General features: G+C 40.9%; 1 protein-coding gene across 1 annotated transcript in view; it reads left to right on the top strand.

Annotated features, from left to right (window-relative positions):
- The window catches only part of NAALADL2 (N-acetylated alpha-linked acidic dipeptidase like 2), a 536,053-nt gene extending 520,034 nt beyond the window's left edge, over window positions 1–16,019 (top strand). The window contains exon 13 of the mRNA XM_089507579.1: window positions 15,581–16,019. Within this exon, the coding sequence (XP_089363705.1) occupies window positions 15,581–15,776 (196 nt within the window). The 3' untranslated portion in view covers window positions 15,777–16,019. The remainder of the gene's footprint in view (window positions 1–15,580) is intronic.
- The last annotated feature ends 1,963 nt before the right edge of the window (window positions 16,020–17,982 follow it).

Raw genomic sequence — 17,982 nt, 5'->3', positions numbered from 1 at the left:
TTAAAATGCTTTGCAAAAAGCTTTAAAAGCCATCTAGAAACAGCCGTAAAGCACAGTCTTAAAAGACAATTTTAAAATAGTAAAGGCAGAGGAAACTCAAGCATTGAAGGCCATCCAGCAAAGCCCTTCATACCCACTGTTATCCCCCTATGGATAACAAAATCTATGGATGCTAATGTTCATTAAATACAATAGCATAGTAAAACAATCTCCCTTATATAAAATGGCAAAATCAAGGTTTGCTTTTTGGAATATATATATATATATTCGCTGTGGATAGTTGAATCTGTGGATAAAGAATCCATGGATATGGAGGGCTGACTGTACTGTATTGGCTGTCTGCTGGAAGCTGAAAACAGATGGGCCCACCCTAAACTCTAAGTTTAACAGAAGTCTAATTGGGAGATAATTAATGTATGAACCATTTTTGCCAGATCTGCCTTCCCCAGAAAAGGATACAGCTGGTGCTTGAAACTGGACAAAAGCAGTCCTAGCTATGACTGTAACCTGACCTTCCAGGAGTAGCACTGGATTCAATAGCACCCCAAGCTCTGATCTTTCAGAACAAATGTGATTCCATCCAGAATAGGCTGTGATTCCAAATGCGGGTTCGTTTTCCTACTGACTAACAGTCCATCTTATTTATTATATATTTTATTTATTTATTTCCTTTATATGTTGCCTCTCCCCCTGGAAGGACAAAACATTTAAAATCTCAAAAAAAAAAAGCAAAACAATTAAAAGCATCTACACTCGATATAAAATCACATACTAAAACCCCACCTGCTCCATTAAAAATACCCTGTTATGCATTATATACCAAATGCCAGCCTAGCCTCCCAAGGAATGGCATTCCACAGGATGAGAGCAGCCACCGAGAAATCTCTCTCTAGTGTCCTCACCAAGTGGTCCTGGGATGGTTGTGGGACCTGGAGAAAGCCTTTCCCTGATGATCTTAGTGTTCCCTCAGGTTTGTATGAGGAGATATGGTTTTTCAAACAGTCTGGACCTAAGCCATGACCAGCATTTTGAACTGTGCCCAAAAACGAACGGGTAGCCAGTGAAGCTGCTTTAACAAGAGATTTAGATGCTCCTTGTAACTGGCCCTGGACAGCATTCTGGACAGTGTCCAAAGGCAGCCCCATGTAGAGTGCATTACAGTAGTCAAAACAGGATGTAGCAGTAGTCGAAACAGGATGTAGTCAAGGCATGTGCCACCATAGCCAGATCTGATGTCTCAAGGAACAGGTGTAGCTGGCACACAAGTTTAAGCTGTGCAAATGTACTCCTGGCCACTGCTGAAATCTGGGCATCAAGGCTCAGAGTGGAGTCCAGGATCACACCCAGGAAGCGAGTCTGAGATTTCAGGGGGAGTGTATCCCCATCCAGCACAGGCAAGCTCTCTATTCCTTGATCTGCCTTACGACTGACCAGGAGCACCTCTGTCTTGTCTTAATTAAGTTTCAATTTGTTTACCCTCATCCAGTCCATTACTGACAGCAGACACTGGTTCAGTATGGAGACAGCTTCCTTGGAATCAGATGGGAAGGAGAGATAGAGTTGTGTGTCATCACATACTGGTGACACTGCACCCCAAAACTCCAGATGACCTCTCCCAACAATTTCATGTAGATGTTGAATAACATGGGGGACAGACCCAAACTCTAACGGACCCTACAGGACAATGGCCAGGGGGTTGAACATCTTGTTTTTACTCAGTTTATTCACTCACATCCAGTTCTTCTTTGCATCTGGACAATGATTCAGGGCTTTCATGGGTTTCTTAGCATCATTTATAATCTCGTCCAGAAAGGAGACAAGCTTTGAAGTTTCATTACCAATTGTAAGTGAAGACTCGTAAGTGAAGTCTTAGATCCCTCACATGACAACCAAATTGCTGGTGCACACAATAAGGGAACTGCTGTGTAGACACTTTTTTTGTTCTGCATGATTAATAGCTTAATAATCTTCCCTATTTCTCAGTGTCATCAAATGGAAAGAATACCAACAAGAACCATTAGCATGAATTTCCTATGGAAGCACAATCCTATTTATTACTTGTGCTATTATTAAAATATATATTTAGCAAAAGGCTGATTATACAGTCTTAATAACCTTGCATTCTGGCACTTGATTTGTTCTATTAAGTAGGGTAAGCTAAGAAGTCAAAGAGCATTAATTTAAATATATGAACATATTTGAATTGGGGACAAATAAAGCTACAATCATGGGAGTAACACAATACATATGATAAGTCTACCTACTTTTGGAAGCCCATGTTTCAGTGTCACAGAGCTGTCAATAGAATCCCACAGTAATTTGTAATTTATTGATTTTGTTTATCATTGGTATACAAATGTGTCAGGGAGAGGTCGAGAAGAAAAATTCATTGCTGCAAGCAGCTTTTAAATTGGAATCCCAAACTTAACTTTCAGTGCTTTTTAAAGCAATTCTGATGAGTGTTCCTATCTTTTTAATCAGATTGAGCTGTTTAGTTATCTGGTCTTGTTGTGATTTAGCTATTTAAGACTAAATTACAGAGGAAAACCTTGTTCAATTAAGCCTAAGAAGGTTCTTCCCAGGCCTGACTGGAATATTAACTTTGGTGGGATACAGGCTGCCCAAAAAGGGCGGTCTGCCGCTGCCTCCTTTTCCACTGGCGGGAAGCTGCAGCAGAAAAAGAACCCACAAAAAGTGGGTTCTTTTTCGTCGCGGTTGCGACGCCTGAGTGCACAAATGGCTCACTCATGACATTGCAAGCATGACACGACGTGCAGATGCTATGTGTCCGTCACGTTGTAATGGCGGTGCCCATGTAGATAGGACGCCACCATTTTTTATTTTTTTTATTTTTAGATTTTTTTTATTAAAAATAGCATTTACAACAAACATATTCATGTACACTTATTTACATAGTTATATATAGTGAAAAGGCTTACATAGTTGCTTCTATATTCTAGTAATCCTTGCTTCCCCTTTAGAATTCTTAATGTAAGCATTGCCCCATTTTACCACCCCCCCCATTACCCCCCCCCCCTGTATCTGTTTTCGGTTTCTTTTTCACAGCAATTTGTTATTTTTATTCCTCTATTCCTACATTTAAAACTAAACACACTCATTTCACCATAAAGAAAAAGAAGCTTCTCTATTTCTAAATCACAACCTATGCAATGAATAAAAAGTAGTTACTTGCTTTCTTGTTATTTTACCGTTCCCCAAAGTGGTAGTGTGATCGAGCTACAATAATTCTTTCCTATTATTAACCACCGGTTTCCACCACCATTTTGACGCCACCACAACGTGCTAGGGTTGCGGGGTGTGCGGCGGCAGAAAGGATGGGATTACAATATTGGTATGGAATGCCTCAGGACTGGGCATGGAGGAGTGTGTTAACACTCATTTAAAAAAGTTTTTAAAAGTTTCAGCCTGCACCAAGCCTTGCAGGGCCATTGAGGCAGGGCCATTGAGCACAGTGCCTATCTTCTCCATGGCTGCATGGGAATAGTGCAAGAAAGACAGTTTATTTGTTGTTGTTGTTGTTGCTTCAACTCATGGTGGATAGAATATCTCCATACCCCCTGCTCTCTTCTATCCGCTCTTCTCAGATCCTGCAAGTTTGGGCTCATGTCCTTCCTGACTGAGTCTAATCACCCAGCATGTGGTCTTCCTCTCTTCCTATTATCTTCTATCTTTCTTAGCATTATTGCTTTTTCTAATGAGTCATGCCTTCTCATGATGTGGCCAAAAAACAAAAGCCTCAGTTTAGTCATCTTGGCTTCCAGAAAATGTTCAGGCTTGATCTGTTCTACACAAAATCATTTGTTCATCTTTTGGCTGTCCATGGTATCCTCAGCACTCTTTTCCAGCACCATATATCATATGAGTTGATTTTCTTTCTATCCACTTGCTCCACTGTCCAGCACTCCCATCTGTACTTGGTGATTGGGAATACTATGGTTTGAACAATCCTAACTTCAGGATCTTGTCTGTTTTTTCATAGCTGTCCTTCTTATTCATAGTCTTCTAATTTCTTCAGTCTCCTTTCTGATCAATGTTTATTCAAGGTTTGGGACATTTTTCACTATTTTGTTTTATTTATGCACCAGTATTATGGGATGTACTGAGAGCAGAGTAGAATGGTTGCCATTCTGAAAAGCTTCCTAGAAATGTCTAGCTCTAGTATAATCAGGAAATGAATCTTATCTAGCATGCATCCATAATGCACAATTATAGCAGTGAGATATGAGTTCAACTGACGTGATGGCTGCATCCTATGAAACCTCAGGTTCATATTTCAGCGAAGCATTTAGAATTCTGTAGTCCACTCCCCAGCATTGGCAGAGAATTCTAAGGATCTCATGAAACAACGAATCCCAGTTTTCCATAGCATGCAACCATGATAGTTAAAGTTGTATTAGGGCACTATTATTTTCTGGTGTGATTTACATTGTTCCCAAAATTCAAGAATAATTATAGTTCATCTCTATTTCACTTACTAACCTCTATAAGTCTATTATGGTGATTAACTTGGGTCCTGTCTACAGTTTGAACACTTAACAACACCCGCTGTAAGGGAGATGGCCAAATAAGGAAATAACTGGTCAGAATAATGCAAAATTTTATAATTAGCATACTATAAGTAGTTGTAGGCTATACAGATATACTTTCAGCCATCCCTGCCTTGGGTAGGGATACATTTAATGGGCATAGGCATACATTACAGGGAGTGATGTGCAATATGTAGGGATCATGGTATACACAATGACATGGATTGTGTGGGCAATTGGCTCCCTATAGCCCCACACTAATGGGTAACTTCCATAATGGGGGCCTTTTTTTTTTGTCCATATAAGCTCCCTACATGGCTTTAGGTTCTAAAACTTCATGAAGAGCATTTATGAATAAGACACCTGACAAAGTAACATATCACTCAACTAGTGACATACTCAGAGATGCTATATCATCTGAAGGGTGGAACATAATGTGCAACAAGGCTCAGGCTGGCCTGGTGTTGTGCAGAGTGACATGGCTACCTTGAGGAGCAGATTTTTTTGATGGCATTAAAGAGCAGCAGACAGTTAGCTATTTAATGTATATGCACGCACACACACACTCACACACACACACCTTTAAGGCACATGTTGAATTATAGCAGCCCTATGAATTTCAAAAGTGATTGGGGGGGGGGCATATTCAGAGGTGGTTTGCCATTTTCTTCCCCTCAGTGGTAGCCTAGAGTACCTGGCATTCCCACACTGACAATCTCCCATCTAAGTATTTACTAGACCTGACCCTGCTTATCCTCCAAGATCAGACAGGATCTGGTGCCTTCACAGTATTTAAGCCTCTAGCTATCATTATTGTGTTCTAACTGCCAAGGAAAAGGAGAAGGGCTTGTGGGATTTTCAGCCTATTGTGCCAAAATAACTCACTTATCCTTAGCTACAGCATACGTTTACTATTTCACCTCAGGCAGCCAAATGTCTTGGCCCCAGGCTTGGATCCTGAAGCCACTTTATATGTATGATGTTCTTTTCAACAAGTTAGATACCAGGAGGGCTTGAGCAGGAGCTGATGTTACCCAAACTGTATAGATAGTTGGCCATTTGATCATATTTGCTCACTTTATGACAGGAATGCCTGCCAAAACCCACCACCTCCCAAAGGACAATCATGTGCCAAACTGAATGCTGGTTGTTTCTTTCTGGTTCCCAAACCTATTTTTTCTGTGACCTAACCAGCTTGTGCAATAGGCCCCCTTTATATACTGACACCACAATAACATTGTGGTGGGAGTTTCTGGGAGATGTAGTCCCAAAAGAACCTGTAGGGTGGTTCAGTGGTTAAATGCAACCACAAGATTGTGAGTTCAGTCCCAGGGCTTCAAGTTTGACTCAGCCTTCCATCCTTCTGGAGGTCAGTAGAATGAATATCCAGCTTGTTGGGGGCAAATGGCTTACAAATTGTAAACTGCTTAGAGAGTGATGAGTTCACTGATAAGCAGTATAGAAATGTAAATGTGATTGCTAAATGCTGCTGCTTTCCCACTTTTGATTTAGTTCAGAATTTGGAAGAGTTACTTTTTGGACTGCAAATTCCATAAGACAATAAAGACAGTGGCCATTTTGGCTGGGGGATTCTGGAAGTTGTAGTCCCCTCCCAAAAATAATAATGTTTTCTAATCTCTTGCAGCCTGTACTTCCTTTCACACCATTTGTGAATCCAATGCCTCCTTTCCTCTGCTGTCTTTTCAAACAGAGAACCCATGTAAACTGCACCATTCACAGCTGCCTCAGGTTAACCTCTGAAATAGTTCAATATAATTATTCCCAAAATAAAATTAGTTTTTACATTATGGGATATTATAGTGCAGGCCATTTGCACAGGCATGGCATTATCTTGTTTGATTCATTTAAGGCATGGTATAATACAGGTTACTTTCTGGCTGGTATAGGTCTGACTCCATCCCCATTTCAGCTAATGAAGAACAATGTATGACTAGAGAGCCATTATTTCTATCACCAATGACCACATTTTTCAGTCACAGAATTGGCTCATAAAGACTCCCCCACCCCTCTTCTTTTAATAAAATTCTTTTTGTATGTTCCTTTGCTTAGTTTATTAAGGCTGATTTGTCAGTTCTGTGAAAAGGTTTTATCTCCTTCAGAATTGCTGTCTGGAGTTATTAATTACTTTTCCCAGTTTGGTGCTGTACTTTTCAGGTTGCTATGATGTTTCACTGAAATGGACCCATTAAGGATGAGTGATGTGTGTAGTAATTTCATTAGTGTCATCAATAATGCATTCCACTTTCCTTTTAAGATTCTCTTTGTGCAGGTTGCAGGGTCTCTATGTATTATATTTACGTGATCAAAATAGTTAAGGTTGAAGGGAGGTATTAAGGAATTATTAGGTAAAGGGATTGCATTGATGTTATTTTAATCACATAAATATCAAGCCATTGTGGTGTCTGGGTCTGAGCACTATTTTGGTCTTTGTAATATATGTTTTCAACAGGGGCTCCATCCCATCTCATTTTTTTCCTGCAAGGATATGTATGAGATGGGATCATGACAGGAGACTGCACTAGTGTAAAAAGCAATTGCACAGGCAGTTTCAACCAGTTGTCTCACCACCACACAGAGAGAGCCCTCTCTTTCATTTTTAATTTGAAGGATAGGGAGTTGTATAAGAACTATGAAAACCATGTTAATGCATAGATTGCTTCACAGAAGAACCACATATAATTTTCCTGCTTGTATTTTCTGTGAAATACTAATGATGTTTTCGCACAGAGAATACATGCAGAAAAATTACAGGTGTTTTTTCCTGTCCATCAGTCTATAGAGTTTATCCTATGGCGTTTTAATTCAGTATACCTCTATCGGGATTAAATCTTAATTCAGGAGGCATCCTGTTCTTTTCAGACTGCTTTTGCCTCCTAATTTGCCACCCGAATACATCCAGGGTCCATGCCCACTTCCAGAGTGGGCTCTTTTTGAATCTAGGAGTTTTCCAGCTTGAGAAAATGACTGGCAGACCACTCCTGGAAGTGGGAATGGGCCTGGGCTCTATCGGGCAGCAATTTGGTGGCAAAAACTATCTGATAATTCAGGGTGCCACCCGAATTAAGGTTTAAATTGGATAGAAGTAAGACGAATTAAAATGCAATGGGATAAGCTCCTGTGTGTAGCTTTCTTGTTATTTTTGTTGTGTTCCTTCAAGTCATTTTTTACTTATGATGACCCCAAAACTAACCTTATCATGGGGTTTTCTCAGAAAGATTTGTTCTAAAAAAGATTGTTATTGCCTTGTCCTGAGGCTGAGAGCATGTGATTTGCCCAGGGTCACCCCAGTGGGTTTCCTGGGCACACTGGGAATTGAACTCTGTCTCCAGAGTCATAGTCCAACACTCAGACCACTATGCCATGCCTGCTCTCATGCACTTATATAATAATATTTTTGCACAGTTTTTCCCCCCTGTAAAATTTTATACCCCAAAATATGTTTTCTTTGCAAGAAAACCACATGTATTTTTGTATAAGTACTTTTTTCCTCAGTGATGTTCCAAAGTAATTTAAAAAAAAAAGTATTAATAGCACATGGAAACTGGGCAAAAGCCCTTGTATTATCATTGAACAGGAAGAAAACTAGGGAAATTATTTGTTCCCACATGGAGGAATGAAATAAGCAAAGTCCATTTCAGCATTGCTTATGAAAATTTTACAGAGGAATCCTGTATGACCATTATATACTATTTAGCACTGTATCTACTGTGTTACACTGTGAATTCCAGCAAGACCCCCCCCCCCAAAAAAAAAAAATACTCACTAGTAAGCAGCCCACTGGGATTGCTGTTGATCGAAAAGTGGCTCCCATCCATTCCCATGAGCAATCTCTGGTACAAAAGGTAGAAAAAGGACCCTTCTTGCAAATCATCCTTGCACCAGAGATCACTCATGGGTAAGTCTCAAGCAGCTGCTACTTGATCAATGAGAGAATGGACCCACATTGATACCAGTGGCTATTTACCAGTAAGTGAGATTTGGAGGACTTTCATTGTCCCCATGTAGCCTCAACTAGGGTCTACGTAGGGATCATGAATACATAGCAGTTACAAGTGCATAGCTGTAGATTACATAACTGCCCAACAGGATCGTGGCCTTGATTTATGCTACCTTTATTTTCTATTGCCGGTCTTCATTTTTGGTAACATTATCATGTAGTGAGATCTCACTGATCTATGAACTTACGGCATTAAAAGATGGAAAAGCTGTTATCAGTGGCTGAGATCATGGGGGGCAGCCAGACAGTGTAAATGCCCATATTTTTTGCCAGTTTGCCTCCCCAGCATGGCTGCCAGATCTCAGGGCCCTGAGTCTAGATTTCATGTGTCATTTCCAAGTTTCAGATGATACTACAGGTTCTCCAGTTTTGATGAACTCTGTTCCAGGCAAGAGGAAATGTCTTTGTGGAAATTTCCAGCTCAAGTAGGGGATCAGTAGCTTCAAAAGAGCATATATGTGTGTGTTATGTACACACACAATAATAGATGGTAGCTATGGCCTTTTTGTAGAGAATACACTTTCTAGAACAATGAATGTCTATGCACAAATTTCTGCCCAACAAAATACCTCTTCTGAAATCCATGGAATATAAGCGCACCATACAGTAATAATGTCTTTTGGACTCTGAACCAATGAGGTATAGTGATATTACCTTTTGGTAAACAAGATTGGTTTTCGTGGAACCTGTATGATTTTATTCCAATATAATGAGATTAAATGTGAGAGAATAACGCTATGGAAAGTTCATAATTGATTATTAACTGTAAAAGAAGAATAATTCAACTTTATATTTCTGGAGTTCATTTGACTTATTCTGTCTACTGTTCTATACTTCTTCAACTGGGCTGGCCTCAAACATCATGGAAGATATTTTCCTTTTAAGCTTCCCCAGCCCATTTGGCTTCTATACATAGACTGGGAAACAGATACGGTACAGATTGTACCCCAGGAGGCAAATTGCCTTGGGCTGACCCTAGATGAGACTTTACACTGCAGTTCGCTATATTTTTCAGTGCCTGGCTACAATTTGCTTCATATCCAATCACAGTTAAGAAGCAACAGAAAATTTTAATAGATTACCATTATGAAAATTCTTCAGGCTTGTGGGGGGTTAGTTATGCTCTTTACGCAAGTAAGGTTCTAATGGAATCATTCTATAGTGCATTTTCTAAGTTGCCATTTATCCCATCATGTTTTTTTCAAAGCCAGTCCCTCTCTTCGAATAGTAATTAGATGGCTCTGATAGTAATCTGCAGAAAATACTCTCTGGTAGTCTTCTGGGTGACTATCGCTGGCAGTTTTATTACTAATTTGGAGTTGCCACTGGGCCTGTCATGTAATTAAGTTACTAATGGAGTGTCTTGGCTGAGCAGCTTTCTTTTGTTCTTTTTTTTTAATCCCCTTCCCCATTCATTCATTTTATGAAATCTTTTGTATGTGTTTGAGGATAAAGCCCTGCTTGCAATCACTCAGTGACTTTAAAAAAAAAGTATTTCCCAACATTATACACTTTGGTTTGCAATCAAAGAGGCCCCTGTGTAGAGATTTATATTTACATACTGCTCCAATTAGGATAATGACTATAGCTGTTTTAAGATAACATTTAATACCTGCTCTAACAGGGCCACCAAAACCTAGAGAAAACCCATTGTGTAGGGTTATATTTTAAAAAATAAATATATATTTTCAAGGTTTGACCTTGCAGTGCTTTACAAGAAGAAATTGTTTTGTTTCAAAAAGTAGATCTGCTTCAATGACTATATTATATTTTTTTCCTAAATTCATCAAAAGTGAACAGAAATCTGCACTGATAACAATTAATATGTGCAACTATTCCTAGTATGTAACCTTTATGCCAATCTGTATAATCTTTTGTTCTTTTGTTTTTACCTTTTTTTGGCTATGCACAATTCAACACATTGGAGATTATTGCACTGCGTTCTGAGACCGTTCTCATCACGTAATGAGAACGGAACGCATTTGAGTATACTGCACGTATGTGTTCCAATCGGGTTCTCAGAACGCTTAAATGTGTTCCAAATGTGTTCCAGGAGGGTACAGATATGAATGTGTTCCCAGAGAGCTGAAACGTGATGAGAACGTTCCAACAGAAGTGTGTGCGATATTCTTATGTGTTCTCAAATCCGTTCTCGCATTCCTCCGTCTCCTGAGTGGCTGAAAGAATGACAGGCAGGGAGGGAGGCAGGCAGGCGAGCGACTGCAGTGAGGGAAGGTGTGTGTGTGTGAGGGGGGAAAGAAGGAGGGAGGGAAGGGAGGAAAGTTGGGACAAGTGAGAGAAGAGGAAAGAAGGGAAAGAGAGAGAAAGAGAGAGGGAAACAGGGGGGCCAGAGCAGAGAGCAAGAGGGAGAGGGTCTGGCTGCTTCTGCGGGGGCCTCTAGTGTCATGTACAGCGGGACTCCTGTGCTGGCAGCCTGCAGGAGGCAAGGATGGCAGGGATGCCCAGGACCTTCTCCTCCTTCCCTCCAGGAAGGAACCCACAAAAGCTCCTCTGTTTGGAGCAACACACAAAAGCAAGCAAACAACTCCCAGAATTCCATAGCAAAGAGCCAGACAAGAATTAAAGCGGGGAGGGAAGCTCACAGGCCCCACCTGGAATATTGTGTCCAGTTCTGGGCACCACAATTCAAAAAGGAGCGTGTCCAAAGGAGGGCGACTAAAATGGTGAAAGGTCTGGAAACCATGCCCTACAAGGAACGACTTAGGGAGCTGGGGATGTTTAGCCTGGAGAAGAGAAGATTAAGAGGTGATATGATAGCCCTGTTTAAATATTTGAAGGGATGTCACATTGATGAGGGAGCAAGCTTGGTTTCTGCTGCTCCAGAGACTAGGACCCGGAGCAATGGATGCAAGCTCCAGGAAAAGAGATCCCACTTCAATATTAGGAGGAACTTCCTGAGAGTAAGGGCTGTTCGACAGTGGAACACACTCTTTCCTCAGAGTGTAGTGGAGTCTCCTTCCTTGGAGGTCTTTAAGCAGAGGCTGGATGGCCATCTGTTGGGGATGCTTTGATTGTGATTTCCTGCATGGCAGAATGGGGTTGGACTGGATGGCCCTTGTGGTCTCTTCCAACTCTATGATTCTATGATTCTATGAAGGCACACATTACATGCGCACACACACAGGAGGCAAAAGGCTGACAAGCAGCCAAAATGGGGAATTGGGATGACAGCAGAGGACTCTTCTTTTCTAACCGGTTTAAAGAGCTGCTATGGCTGCCGGGGCTCTGCCCTTGGCCCAGTCCCCTCCCTGGCAACTTGCTTTTCTTCGGCTTGAAGAGACCTGCATGGAGCTCCTCCTTCTTCCCAGCCTTGCAAAGGAGGTTTGGGATGTAACTTGCAAGGCTCATCTCTTCCCATTTCTCTTTCTCCCTGCCTTCCTCCCGATCCCTCCTTCTTCCCTCCCTTCCCTCCCTCCTCCTTTCCCCCCTCTCTCTCTCTCACACACCCCTTCCCTCACTGCAGTCGCTCGCCTGCCTGCTTCAATGCCTCCCTGCCTGTCATTCTTTCAGCCAATCAGGAGACGGAGGCGGCCTTGGTGGAATATGTTCTCGGAACGGTTTCAGGAATCGCTGTGCGGTAAAATGCAGTTCTGATCACGGTCTGATCACGTTCTAGTTTACTAATGCAGTAATATCTGTTCCAGGAACGTTCTCATCACGTGATGATAGGAACGTTCTCAGAACGCAGTGCGATAATCTCCAAAATCTCAACAGTTTGCATCTACTGCAAGGCATATCCTGTCTTTGTACTGCAAATTATGGATCCAGCAAAAGTTAAAGTAGCTGATGTGTTAAATGAATGATTGGATTTAGCATGCCTGTTTCTTGATGAAAAATAGCATCCATGACAAACTAACAATCAGGACTTTGGCTGCTGGGTGTGTTTTTGTATGCAATAAGTCTTCCCCTCTAGGTTGCATTTCCAACAAGAACATTTTTTTCCTTTAAACAAAAGAAAATCCTGCCATACTTTATTCCGAGATCAAATGCCAGGTCTTCCAGGAAGGGAGTGTCTATTTATTTATTTGTTTATTTTATACGCTGCTTTTCTCCTAAGCAAGAATCAAAGAGGTTTGAAATATAAATTAAAACAGAACATCTAAAACAAGATGTAGTACATTTTTTAAAAAAGAGAGAGACAGTAAACCTAGGCTTGCCATTTCACGGCTCCAGGTGGGACCTGCCCAGTTTTTTGACCTTGGGGAAGGTCCCGTCCCGCCTCTGCATTCTGTCCCAGGGACAGCTGGACTCCTGGTTCTTGCCTCTCCCTCTCAGCCTCCCCTTCCAAAGCAGCCTCCATTTGTATTGGAGCGGCTGCAGCCAGGCTCCTAGCTCTTCCATCCCCATTGGCCAGGCAGGGAGGAGGAGGAGCTTTTCATTCAGCCCAGCAGAGACTCAGACTACAGAGAGAGCCGTGGAGGAGGCAGGCAGTGCCTGGTAGGACTCTCTCTGGAGGGAGAAGGAAGGAAGGGTTTCCCCAGGGTTTGGCAAGGTTTCTTCAGGTAGGGGGTTGCCATTGCATCCTCTGAGGTTGAGAGAGAATGACTTTGCTCAAGGCTTTGCAAAGAGAGGGGTTGACATTGCATCCTCTGAGGCTGAGAGAGTGTGATTTAGCCCAGTGGGGTATGTTTATGTCCAAGCAACAGATCGAACCCTTCTCTACCACTGCCTCCTAATGTCCCTTAATTCTATTATTATTGTTGTTGTTGTTATTATTATTATTATTAACTGAGAGAGTCTGCTTTTTCAGATGGATTTAGTCTCAGAGGTGCTCCAAAATCTTCATGTCCTTAATTCTACTACTACTACTACTACTACTACTACTATTATTATCTGAGAGAGTCTGCTTTTTCAGATACATTTAGTCTCAGAGGTGCTCCAAAATCTTCATGTCCCTTAAGTCTATTGTCATTATTATTAACTGAAAGACTCTGAATCCTCAGATGCATTTAGTCTCAGAGATGCAACAAGATCTCTATGATATAAGGATTTATATTAATGTGTGTGTGTGTGTGTGTGTGTGTGTGTGTGTGTGTGTTGCTTTTAGTTGGTTGTGTCCTTCATTTTTTTGAATGCCCTACATTTTGGGCTAAATTTTGTCCTACATTTTTCTACGTTTTGTCCCGGTTTGTTGGTACTGAATTATGGTAACCCTAAGTAAACCTAATCTAATTAAACCACTGTTTTTAAGACAGTAGTGATTAAAACAATTAAAACACTTAACATATATATTACATACTATAAAACAGCACACCTTAAATATCCTGGTCAGTTATGACAGAAGTTGGAAAGAGGTTAAAGTGGACAATGTGTTAATTGCATGACTGAATCTAGCCTGTTTGTTGATTTAAAAAAATATAGCATCCATGGCAATCTAACTATCAGGACATTGGCCTGCTGAAGGTGTATGTGTTTAAACAGTTGTTGACAACTAGGGGGAACAACACAGAGGGTTCAGCCTGAACCTCCCTTGGCATAGAATTCCAAAGCCTAGGAGCAGCCACCAGTAAAGCTCTTTTTCATGTCCTCACTAGATGAGCCTTGGCAAGTAGTGGGATAACAACAACAACAACAACAACAACAATAATAATAGGATTTATTTATAAGCCGCCCAATCACCGTACTGTACACTTAAATATAAATCTGGGCAGCTTACAACAGAGGGGATAATAGACAGTTCCCTGCCCTCAGGCTTACAATCTAAAAAGACATGACACAAAAGGAGAAAGGAATGGTGGGGGGGAGGGGATCAGGTCCAGCATTCTTCTCTCCCTCTGAGGCCTGGACCAAGGCAGATGGACTGGAGGGAGGCCTATTCTTCTTAATCGAGGCCGGGCCCGATGGCGTTGGGCCTGTCTTTTCACTCCCTCCCAGGCCAGAAGATGACAGTTGGAAGGGATGGATAGAAAGCACTCCCCAAAAGATTGTAAGACTCATATGGGGAGACATCTGCTTTCAGTTCATCTTAGAGCAACCAGCAACATGGGAAAAAAGACGGTGAGCCCTCATAAGATCTTCATGTCATGTACTAAGATTTAGAATTCCCTGTAGCTCCTTCTATTAAAGGAGGGAAAATCAGGTGTGTCTAATTCACATACGCATACACAGGACTACTGGTATGTCATTTCAGTGCCATGCATAGTGTTTGGCCAACTGTTAGCACATAATTGATGTTAATTGTTTTCATTAGCAGTATTATATGTATTGTCTGGATAATAGTCTCTTATGAAAGGCACAGAGTCTTCTTGGCTATGACCTCACTGCTACAGAACTCCTTTCCACTTTATGTTTAGCATCCTTAATACAGCATGGCCTTTCCACAAGAATGTAAATGGCTTGTTTTATATATAGCAATTTTCTTTCAGTTGATACACCTAGTGGGTGTGCCAAATTGTATTGTGTAATATTTTTCTTTTTACATCACTTTCTTGGTTAGTTTTTAAATAAATAAATAAAATAAATAACTTATCTATCCAATTTTGTAGTTTGCTGTCGAACCATGTAATGCCAGTTTTCTTGATAAAGCAATAAATAATATTTCAGACAGTCCTTAGAGCAGCGCTGTATAGTTCTACTAAGTTATCCATTAATGCTGAAGGGGGAAAAGACACCCTAGTGAAAAGTTGGAAGCTACTGAGCATGGGATTGGGCTGTTATTTTTTTCTGAATGAGAAAATGTTAGCAGCTGTAACTGGGATATCACAGAGCTGAGGGTGTGATACATATTTCATTTTGATTGATGAGCTTTCCTTTGATAAGATTTGTAGATGAATGTTTCTGGAATGATGAAGGGGCACACTTCTGGGAAGGCAGACAAAATATACACATTCAACTTCTGAGCTTGCTGCGGGTTAATGTTATAGTATGTAATGTGTATCATTTGTAAAACGTGGCTGCCACCTGGGGGTATCATCGATGATTTCAGATGATTTTCAGATACCTGTTTCCATCTTTTTGAGTCAAGCATTTACCATTTACCATTGTTCTCTTTTAGAAACATCCTTTACAGACTGGATGAAAGGACGCACCAATTTTCAATACTGCTGGAGGCAGTGGAACACTGCAAGTTACATCAGTCAAATGAGTCTCTTCAAGCAGCCTTGTCAAAAGTGCTCAACGCCTTCAATTCAGCTCAGGTTTCTTTCAAAGCAGGACTCAATGTCTTTGAGGCTGCCTTTAGTGAGAAGTAAATGAGGAAATTGTCCTGCACACATATATACACACCCATGTACAATCAAGAACTTTGTTTACATTTTGCAAAGAAAAACTTTGAGTTGGACCAAAACAATCTATAATGCTGCAACATTTCTTTTGTTTTCAACTGATTTTTTTTTTTTGGGGGGGGGGGAGTAGAAGAGTCCTTGTTTCAAGGCACCATACTGTACATTTAAATATAAATCAGCCTTTTGTACTGTTGACAGTTTATCACATACTTCTATTTCAGGATTTGTGTGAGGGAGAAAGGATTACCATTTGATGAAATCTACTGCAATCTTTTTTGTATCTTCCAGCATTGAGAATATGCCCTCAAAAGTTACTAGACTGCCCAAAAAGAAAAAAAAGTTACTAGCCTGCAGGGATCTGATAGGAGAAAATGAGCAGCTTAAGATATAGCAGGTAGCTCAATTTCTTATGTTTTTCTCAAACATCTAAAATATTTTGTTGCCTGGGATGAAGACCAAGACAAAGCCTACTCCCAGTCTATGCACAAAAGCCAACTAGCTGAATCTTTCTTAACCATGGGTGACGGGACATCATCTTCCATTACATCTGAAGGCAGCATTCTAGCTCAAGGGCCACAAGAAAAGCCCATGCACACTTGCTACTGCCATCACCCATGATGGGGTAACCTCCTAATTCTACCTAACTGTAGGGCTAGCCCTGTACACAGCTGAGGTTCATCCTACCTTTGGCAGCCTACTTGGTTTCTAGACACAAACATAAGGTGCTTCTCTGCCTGTCTCCTTCCATTCCCACCTGCATGAAAGTCCATGTACATACCTGCATGCAGATTTTTGTCATTTACACCTACAAGGCAGGTACTTAAATACAAGGTTGAAACATACAGTATCTTGAGTTACTTACAAATAATATTCCTATGGCACTGGGCTTGCATGTGCCAGTTGTAATTTGACTTTCCTCCCTGAAATATAGGCCACCATTCTGTATTTGAACAAATTATCATCAACTGCTTGTCTACATCAAATACATTTTGCCATGTGGCATTACAAAGTATTCAACAATAAAAATAGTCCAAAACTACCTTGCCCACATTAGACTAATGAATCCAGTTCATGATATCTTACCAAGTGTGGAGGGTTCTCTCTAGCTGCCACAGTACATTAGAATATGAATATGAATAAAGTGGATAAGCCAGCATGGTGTAATGGTCTGAGCACTGTATTAGGGCTCTGGCGTCAGGTCTGAATCCCTGCTTAGCCCTGGAAACCTACTGGGTGACCTTGGGCAAGTCAGATTCTTTCAGCATCAGAGGAAGGCAAAGACAAATCCCCCCTGAACAAATCTTTCCAAAATCCTACCCATGATGGGGTCTATATAAGTCTTAGGGTCTCCACAGGTCAAAAATGAATTGAAGACACACAGCAACAAGAAAAAAATCAGTCCTAAGTATGTTCTTGTTTCACCAACAAGTCCTTTATATTTACAGGAACATAGTTCTCATGTGTCCCGTGGACAGCCAAGATTAGTCAGAATTAGAAAATGGTGGTGCTTTCATTGTTGCCATGTGAGGAAAATACACTCAGGTACCATAGCAGCTATGGTCTTTTCGTAGTACAGGTATGCATCAGCAAATGAAGTACATGTAAGCTTTACTTCTTTAACAGAAACCAGAGGCAGAATTAATATGGAAAGAACAGGGATAGGTTCATACACCACAAAAAGAAGAGCAGTTCAACGTATTTCAGCAAATCTTTTATTCAAAACTAACATTATGCCCGTGTGAAATGAAACAACCAGGTCAGGTAAGCACTGCATAAGTAAATAAAAACATTTTGAATTTTGAAGAGGTCACTTGAAAACTGCTTATAAAATCCAGCCCAGAATGATATTTTCTTCTTTCTGTAACCTCCACTTTTCTGATGATTTCCATTTCAGTGTTGAAATGTATAGATTTTGGGGGTAGCTGGTTTCCATGCTCACTGTATGTATGCTCACAAAACTACAGTAGAATCCCCTAGAGTAAAGTCCCATAAACCTGGTCCAAACCACCAAAACTACCTGGAGGTACATTGGTTTGCTTCTCTTAACCCTCATCCCCACCTCCTGCTCCCAAAGAAAAAAATGCCCCATAATTGGCCAAAATAGTAGGCAGAAATGATGTTTTGTTGCTTTGGTGTGCCCAAATACAGTGGTGTGACCCACATGGAAAACACA

This window comes from Sceloporus occidentalis, unplaced genomic scaffold (assembly GCF_023333645.1).
Source record: "Sceloporus occidentalis isolate IW3139 unplaced genomic scaffold, rSceOcc1.0.p SCAF_2, whole genome shotgun sequence".
Taxonomy (NCBI): Eukaryota; Metazoa; Chordata; class Lepidosauria; order Squamata; family Phrynosomatidae; genus Sceloporus; species Sceloporus occidentalis.
The sequence above is the reverse complement of the archived record's forward strand: the minus strand, read 5'-3'. Positions and strand labels throughout refer to the sequence as shown.